General features: G+C 43.6%; 2 protein-coding genes across 8 annotated transcripts in view; one reads left to right on the top strand and one right to left on the bottom strand.

Annotated features, from left to right (window-relative positions):
- Positions 1-42: 42 nt before the first annotated feature.
- RPL14 (ribosomal protein L14) lies at positions 43-3,537 on the bottom strand. The gene is made up of 6 exons (XM_082348817.1): positions 3,432-3,537; positions 2,816-2,917; positions 2,126-2,220; positions 746-845; positions 598-651; positions 43-384 (listed from the first exon to the last, which is right to left on the bottom strand). Exons 1-6 carry the CDS (start codon positions 3,432-3,434, stop codon positions 103-105), a joined length of 636 nt encoding a protein of 211 aa, XP_082204943.1. The 5' UTR covers positions 3,435-3,537; the 3' UTR covers positions 43-102.
- LOC309608508 (uncharacterized protein) overlaps positions 3,537-10,793 on the top strand; it is a gene marked incomplete at its 5' end in the record, with an annotated part of 555,765 nt that continues 548,508 nt past the window's right edge. For all 7 annotated transcript variants that reach the window (XR_014232917.1, XR_014232918.1, XR_014232919.1 and 4 more), the window contains one exon: positions 3,537-10,692. The remainder of the gene's footprint in view (positions 10,693-10,793) is intronic.

Raw genomic sequence — 10,793 nt, 5'->3', positions numbered from 1 at the left:
GCCTCATAATCCCGGCCCCAGTAACAGACTTTAATCCATATATTAGATTTGCCAACATGTCAAAAAGAACCTTTATTCTGTTTATAACAGCCTCTTATGCTCTCATGCTTTCTTGCCAGATGCCTTTGGAGCAGGTGCTTTCTGGGCTGGAGCTTTCTGACCCTTCTGAGCTTTTGGAGGAGGTGCTGCCTTCTGGCCTGCAGCTTTCTGGGCAGGAACCTTCTGGGCTGGAGCCTTCTTACCGGTAGCAGTCATCTTTTTTGCTGGAACCTTTGCAGCAGCTGCCGTAGCTGCCCCCTTAGCAGCAAGTGCTTTCTTGGGAGAAGCCTTCAGGAGAGCTGCCTTTTGAAGTTTCTTAACTTCAAGCTTGATTAGTCTGTTCCTCTGAAAAATTTCAAGAGAAATGTTCATCATATATGCATACAAAACACATATCTATCTTATATGTATGGAATATGTATGTATAGAAGACAACCCTTATGATGTCTAAGACTCCTATGAAGTCAACTTTGGTCTATAAGCTTAGGCAAGCAGAATTAACCAGACAAACAAGTTTAGGGTTGGAATACAACAATCCTGAATTAATTAAAAACTTACCATTTTCCTTGCCTTCATGACTTTATAACGATCAAAATCTGTCATCTTGGCTTTCTGTTAAAAAAAAAAAAAAAAAAAAAATCCTTGTCATACCACCTTGTAATCCTCCCCAGGAAAGGTCCAAATTCAAATGACTCTACATCATTACCTTTTCTCTGGCTTCAATCTTCTTGGCCCACCTTGTGGCTGCCCACTTTGCATTGATATCTGCCTTCTCCCAGGCTTCTCGGACATACTTCTGGCGGGCACTAGACAGAGCCAAGACCATAGATTAAGAAATCATCTTTGGGACATTCCTGGCGGCCCAGTGGCTAAGACTCCGTGCTCCCAATGCAGGGGACCCAGGTTCGATTCTTGCTCAGGGAACTAGATCCCACACGCATGCCGCAGCTAACACCCGGTGCAGCCAAAAAATAAAATAAATAAACAAACAGATATCATCTTTGAAGCCACAGAGATCCAAGGACAGCTTTTCGTCCTCTGAAAAGGCACAATTTATACCCCTCAAATTAAAAAAGCATAAGGAAAATGCCAAAAGAACCCTTCTCATTTTTTCTACTTCCAGCTCTAGTTGTCTCCATAGAAAACACACCACCTGACACAATGTATCAGTATCTTTTACTTGTTTGAACGGTGTTCACTAAACCAGAATGTCTTATAATCTCAAACACACAATTTTAATAAAAATATGCAAACCATTCCACTTTCTGGGTTTAAAAATCACCTGATCATGTATATAATATCACTCAAATAGTGGATGTGTAAAAAGCATTTTCCTTTTCATAAACAATGATGTAAAGTTAATCCTTATGCCTTATGCTTTTATTTTGTACAATAACACTTATAAAGATGTGTTCAAACACCATAAAATGGAATTATAATCATTTTGAAATTCCTTTCAAATATCAAAACCCAGTATGCTTAGAAAATAAACTAGTAATATGTCACAGCACATGTTCCATTGCAAACAACTGTCACTGCACAGCAATACACCAGTGTTTCACTTCTATAACCTATATCACGTCAAGAATCACAGAATGACTGCCTTAATCCCTTATAAACAACTGGGAATACAACCTCTTTGTGGCTGTCATAAGGAGATGATGTATATTAAATACTTAATAGCCAACACATACAAAAAGCTCAACTAATGATAGAACTGCAAGAGACAATTGCTATTTTTGTTCTGAAGCTAAAATGGACTAACATATGTTGGGCGAACCACACATATAGGGAGGCTTTTGTTGTGTAAAATGTGAAAGAAAGGGGGACAAGAGAAAAAGGATGGGAAATCTGGATAAAGGGAAAGCCAGAGAACTACAGGACCGCAGGGCATTTTAGAAGTAAATAATGCCTGTCCACTTCTACGATGTAAATCCCTCTCCTAAATTGCTCTTACTTTCACACTGCTTACTATGTTCTCAAGAGAAAAACAACAAAATAGCGAAAACATTTTTAAATTAAACTAAGCAAACTTTTGCTAGCATTAACAAAACTAGGGGAGGGGTGACAGTTGGTGGATAGTTACCTGTGTGGGAATTTGAGGATGAAGTCAGTGAGCTGCATGCATTTGAAAGGCATAGCCTGTCTCCTTACTTGAGTGCAAGGTCCATCCACCAAAGCCTAGAAGACGTAAAACCAAGGAACTCAGTGTAAAAATGTAACAGCATTCAAAATGCAGATATTCTATATATTAGTCCTTTCAGAATCATCAAATTCTTATATTTAAATGCTTTTTTTAAAGGTTAAAAAGACTTAGCAACAGTAGCACAACATAAAACCCAACTACATATAATTTAAAGTCTTTAACCCTTGCATTCCCAACAAATAACTTTATGATTATTCACAGCCTTTGGTCAATCCCTTAGTTGTGGTGCTCAAACAGTGACAATAGCAAATAACGGCTTTCTATGTACCTGGCTTTGTTCTAAACTTGCTTTAAACATAATAACTGATTTAAACCTCACCTATGTTTTAGCCTATAATTAGTTAAAAACTCTGCCTAGCTGAAGGAGCTGAAGTATTACTCAAACCCAGTAGTATGCGCCAATTCAAGTCTGTACTCCTAACCCCTATCTGCGCTGGCTGTTTCCTAAAATAAAGCTACCACCCGTGGTAATCCTATCCTAAGACGGCTGTTGGGACAATTACCATTATCATCTACACTGCATACCATCCACTGCCATGTGAAGCTGTGACGCTTTTCCTTTGCACTTACCCTGTTCTGATCAATAACATCTACAATCGCGACCAGCCTCCCGGCATGAGGCCCAAAGGAGACGTAGGCCACCCGGCCAACCTCCACGAAGCGCCTGAACACCTAAAATTGAGAGGTGGGGGAGAATAACTGATTAAATATACTCCCTAGTTTGCAAGGCTTTGCAGCTTAAAGGTAGTGTGGCTAAAAACAGGGAAAAAGAATGTTGAGGGTAACACGCCCAGGTGCCATGGAGCAACCTAGATGGACGAAATCCGCAAGGGAGGCGGCGGCAGCGGCAAAAGCCAAGTTCCCGCTGGCCTCCAGGCCTATGGGGCCTGCACGGCCGGATCACCAGCCCCATCCCGGCTTGGCCCCGGTGGCCACCCCAGCGGTCCGGGGCAGGCGGTCGAAGCGCGCCCGCGTGGCCCAGGCAGCGCCGGGCCTACCGGGCACCACACGCGCTCGTCAGGCGCGCATCCGGAAAGCTCCCAACTCCATGTCCTGCCCACGCGAGGACCCTCACCGCGCGCTACCTAAGACCCACTGGGCGCCATTCCGCGCCTCCACTCCCCAATCCAAGCAGAGATGGAACGGCATGGCGGGCAGGCCCGGAGCCCACGCCTGGGACACTCACCATATTGGCGGCGTTCGGCAAAAAGAAAGAAAACCCCCCCAACCGTGCGCATGTGTAGAAGGCCGCCCCGCCCCTGCGATGAACGAGACGCCGACGTGGGCACCGATTGGTTGGGACGTTCGCCCGTATGCGCACGCATGCTCACTGGGAAAACAAGCCGGAGGCTGCTGGAGCGTGCCGAAGCCGTGCTCCTTTTCCCTGACTGGAATCGCAGGATTGGCTTAGTTGATACCGCGGGTAATTTGTAGGAAGGTTGTCTCTTAGGGCTTGAGGGTGAAGGCGCAGAAGCTGTGCTTTCCATTGTGACTCTGTCCTCATTCCTTTCTACTTTCTATTTTAACGTTCTTCCATCTTTCCTTCCGCTACTCGGTACGTTCTCTCCCGATTTTTGTCTAAATGTTACCGATGGCTTAATACTAGATTTTTTCTTTCCGTAAGTGACTCCAGTAATTTTATTAACCTTTCATCTTAAAATATTTCAGACTTTACAGAAAAGTTAGAAAACTGGTACAAATAATTCCCATGAACGTTTCACTTAGATTCCCCAAGTGGTAACATTTTACCGTTGCTTTATCTTTTAATCTTTTTTTTTTTTTGAACCATTTGAGAAGAAATTGCAGACATGATGTTCCTTTATCTCTACACACTTAAATGTGATATTTCCTAAAAACAATGACATTATTCTACATAATCAGTTCAGTGGTCGAACTCATGAAATTAATAATAACATTCTCTTTTTTTTTGGCCACAGCACAGCTTGAGGGATCTTATTCCATGACCAGTGATCGAACCCGGCCCGGGAGTGAAATCCCAGAATCCTCACCAGCCAGGGAATTCCTACATAGTCTATTATTTAATCTGCACTCCTTATTCAAATATTATCAGTTGTTCCATTTATGTCATTTCCAGCAAATGAAAAAAAATCTTCCTGGTCTATGATCTCATGAAGGGTTACAATTTGTATTTAGTTATCACGTCTAGTCTTTTAAAATCTCTAGTAAACCTTTTCTTGTCTTTCACAGTACTGACATTTAAAAATACAGGCTAGTTGTTTTGTAGACGGTCTCTCAATGTGGATTTGTTGTAGTTTTCATCATGATTAGATTCAGATTATGCAGTTTTTGGTAGAAATGCCGTGTCCTTGATGCATCACATCAGAACACCTGCAGGATATATCTTTGTCCCAATATGGCAATGTTAACTTTCATCCTTAAGGTGTTGATCATTGTGCTGACAATTCCCAAATGTATTTCAGTCCTTTCCTCTAAGCTCTCTGCCAGTGTATATTCCCAGGACTGTTCTAGCAGCCTTCTAAGTGACCTGCCTTCTCCATTGCTCCCTTTACTCTGTTCTCTGGTCACCAGTCAGAGGGATCTTTTTAAAAAATAAATCACATCACATCACTTTCTTTTTAAAGTACTTCAGGGAATTCCCTGGTGGTCCAGTGGTTAGGGCTCCACGCTTCCACTGCAGGGGGCGCAGGTTTGATCCCTGGTGGGGAACTAAGATCCTGCAAGCCGCGGTGCACAGCCAAAACAAAGAGAAAATGAAAAGACAACCCACAGAATAGGAGAAAATATTTGCACATCAAATATCTGATAAGGGACTTGTGTCCAGAATATGTAAAAATAAATAAATACATAAATACATAAAATAAAATGCTTTAGTGGCTTTCTACAGTATTTAGAATAAAATCTAAACTCCTTATTCTGGCCTACAAGGCCTTGCATCATGTGTTCCTATATCCAAACACATCTTATGCCATCCCTCCTTCACCATTGTGCTTCAGCCACACTGATCTTGACCAGGCCACCAAGAACTGTCTTGTGCTGTGACTTTTGTACATGGTGTCTCCCTGCCGGGAATGCCCTTCCCTCTTCATACTCATTGAATAGCAGTAGCAACTTATGTCTTGTATTTTTTTCTAGATACCTCTTCTGAGACTTAACCTGACTACCACATAAAATAATTGCAGTTGTTCTACTTCTCCCTTTTCTAGCTCAGCTTTTTGTTTTCCTTAGAGCTATTATCATAATGGCAATTGTTCGACTGATTTTTCCATTCACTTAGGTTGTAGTTTTGTGCCAATTGACATAAGTTCCATGAAAGCAGAAACTTGAAATCTTTTCTTGGTACAGTAACTGAATAGGGAGGGGCTCAGTAATTGGGTAGTCTTTAGGCCTTGGTATCCTGCTTTATAATTTATAAAGCAGAAGGCATGAATAAAAATATTCATAGCAGCACTTTCTTGGTAACAGCCCCAAACTAGAAACTACCCAAAGGCCATAAACAAGAGAATGGATAAATTGTGGAAGTTTGCAGTGATGGAGTCAACAGCAACTACATGGGAACAGCATGGATGAATTTATACCCAACACTGGGCAAAATAAACCAGACAGAGTATATACTCTGTGATTTCATTTATAGAAAATTCAAAACAGGCAAACTAATCTATGATATTAGAAGTAGTCACTTTTACCCCTGGTGCAGTCAGCAATGGCTGGAGGGGGAAGGGGGGTTTCTGAGCTGCTGGAGAGTTTCTCTATCTGGGTGTTGGTTACAATAGTGTGTTCAGCTTGTGAACTTTCAAATCTCTACCTTTATGATTTGTGCATTTCTTTCCCCCAAATGTGTTTCCTGGCTCTACAACCAGAGAATCTTGATTTGCAGGTCTGCGGAGGGGGAAGAATCTGCATTTAATAAACAAGCTCCACAAGTGGTTCACTGAACACACTTTGGGAAAGACTGGGATTCTCCAGTTACAGAATTATTTTTCTAGAGTTCACTAAATGGTTATGTCACACTGGTTTGAAGTCCTCCAAAAGTCCATTTTTATCACTTAATCTACAGGATAAAGTCCAAACTCCTTAGCCATTCAAGGCCCTCCATAATCTCACCCCAACCCCTTCCTAGCTGCTTCTCTCACCATTCTGCGCCCCTCACCCCTAATCCCTCTATAGCTACGTTTCGTGGCTTTTCATGCAGTCAGCGCCCCTCTTCCTAGAATGTGCTCCCCATCTTTCTCCCTGAAAAATGACAGTGTATCCTTGAAGAAGCATCATTTTTTTTTAAAGGAAACCAGAATTTTCTTTTCTTTTTTATTTTATTTTTGGCTGCATTAGGTCTTTGTTGCTGCACACAGGCTATCTCTAGTTGTGGTGAGTGGGGATACTCTTCGTTGCGGTGCACGGGCTTCTCATTGGGTGACTTCTCTTTGTTGCGGAGCACAGGCTCTAGGCGCGCGGGCTTTAGTAGTTGTGGTACACGGGTTCAGTAGTTGTGGCTCTCGGGCTCTAGAGCACAGGCTCAGCAGTTGTGGCTCATGGGCTTAGTTGCTCCGCGGCATGTGGGATTTTCCCGGACCAGGGCTCGAACTCATGTCCCCTGCACTGGCAGGCCGATTCTTAACCACTGCGCCACCCGGGAAGCCCATCCTTGAAGAAGCATCTTTTAAAAAAAAAAAAAAAAAAAGGGCTTCCAGTGCAGGGCACACGGGTTCGAGCGCTGGTCCGGGAAGATCCCACATGCCGCGGAGCAACTAAGGCCGTGTGCTACAACTGAGCCTGCGCTCTAGAGCCGGTGAGCCACAACTACTGAAGCCCACGGCCCTAGAGCCCGTGCTCCACAATAAGAGAAGCCACCGCGATGAGAAGCCCGCGCACCGCAACGAAGAGTAGCCCCCCGCTCGTCGCAACTAGAGAAAGCCCGCACACAGCAACAAAGACCCAACGTAGACAAAAATAAAAATAAATAAATTAAAAAATATATATTTATTTATTTGGCTGCACCAGGTCTTAGTTGCGGCACGCGGGATCTTCGTTGCTGCATGCAGGATCTTTAGTTGCAGCATGCTAACTCTTAGTTGCAGCACGTGGGATCTAGATTCCTGACCAGAGGTGGAACCCAGGCCCCCTGCATTGGAATTGCGGAGTTTTAGCCACTGGACCACCAGGGAAGTCCCTGAAGAAGCATCTTAAGACACCTTTCAAAGCAGCCCCAGGCGGTTTTCAGAGTTCCTCAAAGCTCCATTATAATGGCAAGATAATTCTCCAAGCAAGCCTTCTCTACCTCGCTACATCGCCGGCGTCCAGTAATAAGCAAGAGCATCTTAAGCATCTATACGGTTCAAACACAAAGGAACCAGACAAAGCACACGCCCAGGTCTGGTTGGCCGGCTACGCCCCTTCCAGGACACGCAACCGGCTCGTCCAATCACCGGGAGGAAGGGCAAGTCGGGGACGACGCCAGGATCCAAGATGGCGTCCTGGCCCCATCCGTTATTTCGCGGGGCCTCTCCCTGCGGAGCCACGCCCCTGCCGTACGCCATCCCTACGCGTCCAATCACTGAGAGGAAAGGCGGGTCAAGGTTCGTGCCTGCTACAAACATGGCGGCCGCAGAACGCTCTAGAGCTCAGATCTTTCGTCAGCTGTTGGCGTGAGCTGTGTTGGAAATTATGTTCCCCTGAAACCGCGCGCCGCAGCGCCTGTCTGTGGCAAGAAGTGGATGTGAAGGGCAGGGCGGACGTCCTGCTTCGGGTTTCAGCGTCGAGGCTCCGAGCAGAGGGGTAGCGCTGATGTCGGCTCCAGGCCGGGCGATGCGGGGGAGGGCAGCAGCTCGCCCCCTTCCCCGCTGTTTCCAGAATCCCTACGGGTGTCAGCGTGGCCAGAGCTGTCCACCTGTACACGCTGGACCCCAGTATACCTGTCAGCTTCAGCTGAGTAGATGTATCTGGGTTGTTTTTTTTTTTTTTCCCCTCAGTCATGAGGGATGGAGGCTTCAGTTTAGCAGACAAACTGTCTGGGGCCCAAAAGAGAAAAAAATCTAAGCCTGTTCAAGAAGTGAAGCAAAAGCTATGCAGAACTCTGACATTCCTTGTTCCTGTAACCTTTCTGAGTTATGAACCAATCCCGGTTATGATGGAACTGGCATGGCCGTCATATGTATGCCTACCTGGCATGATATATTTAGGAATGAAAAATGCACGTTACATCTGTGAAGTGAAGAAACTGCACAACGTAAAAGTTGAGAATTATTTTTTATTTGGTGGCTTTTCTGAGGACCTAAGCCAGGAAGACAGCCTCTCAGATCGCTTTGGGGGACTGCTCCAAAGAGGCAAGGGAGGAGCCAGGATATATACGAGTTTTGCAACAAAAACCAGGTAGTGGAACATCAAAAGATTACTGTTAATAAGAAAACCAAAAACAACTATACCCCAATTGAAAAAAAAAAAAGAAAACCAGACATCTCAAGTTAATGAATTTAGGGCTTTTCTGTGTATGGGAAGTTGCAAGAGTCTGGGCTCATTGAAATTATTCCTTTGATATGCACCTTAGCTATCTAGGACCAATATACTGTTCTTTTTTCCATCCTGAATCCCCTCAGAGTGCACAGTTGGGGTGGCTTTAGTGGTTGATGGGTTGATGGCCGCAATAGCCTTTGTTTACTGATATGTCAGGCAACATTTTTCATTCACACATCTATTTTCAAAATTTTCATCTTAGGAGCCTGGAAGCTGAACGTAACAGGGTCCAAGCCCAATCAACCTAAGACCACTAAGAAGAGAGGGGGTTATAGGATTGTGGGGAGATGTGAAGTTTAGATGAAATTTAAATGAAACACTGTTTTTATAGACTCAGAGGAAAGCAGGACTTTCTAAAGTGGTCAACATCAGCCCTAGACAGCAGAATGAACCCATGGTCCTGTTTCTTTGAAAATGTTGTCCAGAAACCCCTTTTCTGAAGGTTTGCTCCTGGGTTGTAAATTGAAACTGTTTCATTCTTACTGCTAAAATGTAAAACATCAAAGTTTCTGAGAATCTTTGATTTTAGAGAACAAAGTTTCTCAATGAGTAAGAAATCAGTAGTCACTCAAAGAAGAGGGTTATTATGACCTTTCATAGATGTAGCATTCATTGGCAGAAATATTGTTTCCTGTTAACTTTACAGTTGTCTTTATTTGTATCTGTTTTTCCTGCCCAGTGACTAGCCATGCAGGTTTTACTTTCTCAGAGCTAACTTTTTTAAAAAATATTTATTTATTTATTTATTTTGGCTGTGCCGGATATTAGTTGCATCACGCAGACTTAGTTGCGGCATGCGGGATATAGTTGCCCCACTAGGGGTTGAACCCAGGCCCCCTGCGTTGGGAGCACAGAGTCTTACCCACTGGGCCACCAGGGAAGTCCCCAGAGCTAATTTTTACTTAACAAATGTTGATGATATAGCAGGAAGGTACCCTGAGGGTTTCATCAATGGGGAAATTTTAGATCTTTTCTGTTGCAAAGCAGGAGATAAACTCACAAACCACAGGTGGTGACATAAACTTGGATGAGCAAGATGTCCATCATGAGGAGGACACTGGCCTATTAAATCACAGGAACCTGAATTAGATCAAATGAAGCTTACTTAGCAAGCCAGTGGTTGCTCACTTCCAACTTCCAGTTCCCAAAGAGGCTGATGGACCCTGAAATGGGTCAGGACTCTTGGGATGCAGTGCCCAGTTTCTTTCAGTAGTGCAAGTTTGTCTAATACTCCAAATGCCTGGATGGGGTATTTTGTGGTTTGTCTTTTCTGTTTAACAACCAAGGAGTTAGTGTTGGTTTCTGTGCCAATACAGATTGGTCCAGTGTCAAGAAAATATTTGGGGAAATATGGTGATAGAACAAGGGGATTAGCAGATGCAAACTATTATACATAGAATGGATAAGCAACAAGGTCCTATTGTATAGCACAGGGAACTATCACTTTGCTGTACAGCAGAAGTTAACACAACACTGTAAATCAACTATACTTCAATAAAATAAATTTTAAAAAATACTTGGGAAACATATCAGATCTAAGGAACATGGTGAGGCCACAGCAAAGTTGGTGGCTTTTGTTGCCTTTGAATATTAGAAGCTGTTGACAAACAGTTGTCATGCTCTAAAATAGATCATTAAACTCCTCATTTTCTGTGGAACACAGAATATTCTGTTGCATAGAAGGCTCACTAACACCAAGGTTATATATGCATTCTCACATTATATTACAGAACTGGACCCAGTTTTGAAAGAGAAAATTAGCTACGTACCACATGGTGCTCGAAATAGCTGAACAAATGCAGAATGAACTGATAAGCTAACAGGCCTCCAAACCCAGAACAAGTTCCCGGAGCCGGTAAAAGCAGCCGAATTCTTGAGTGTGATCATAGATGGGAACACTGGTATCTCTTCCAAAGAAAATCTCTCCCTCTTTGTGTGCCGTTTTCACCAGAGTGAAGAAGGTAAGTGGAGTTTTATTTAATATCTGATTGATTTTGTAGAGGCTGTTGACATGACTGAGAATCTCCCGACAGAATGCTTCTTGCAGAGAATAGCAGTCTGC

The sequence above is a fragment of the Balaenoptera borealis genome (assembly GCF_965194805.1).
Source record: "Balaenoptera borealis genome assembly, chromosome: 12".
Lineage (NCBI taxonomy): Eukaryota > Metazoa > Chordata > Mammalia > Artiodactyla > Balaenopteridae > Balaenoptera > Balaenoptera borealis.
The sequence above is the reverse complement of the archived record's forward strand: the minus strand, read 5'-3'. Positions and strand labels throughout refer to the sequence as shown.

Coding starts and splice junctions, on each gene's coding strand:
- RPL14 (XM_082348817.1), bottom strand. Junction 846..2,125: donor ATCCTCAAATTCCCACACAG/GTAACTATCCAC, acceptor GGCTCTGTCTAG/TGCCCGCCAGAAGTATGTCC. Junction 385..597: donor TCATGAAGGCAAGGAAAATG/GTAAGTTTTTAA, acceptor GAAATTTTTCAG/AGGAACAGACTAATCAAGCT.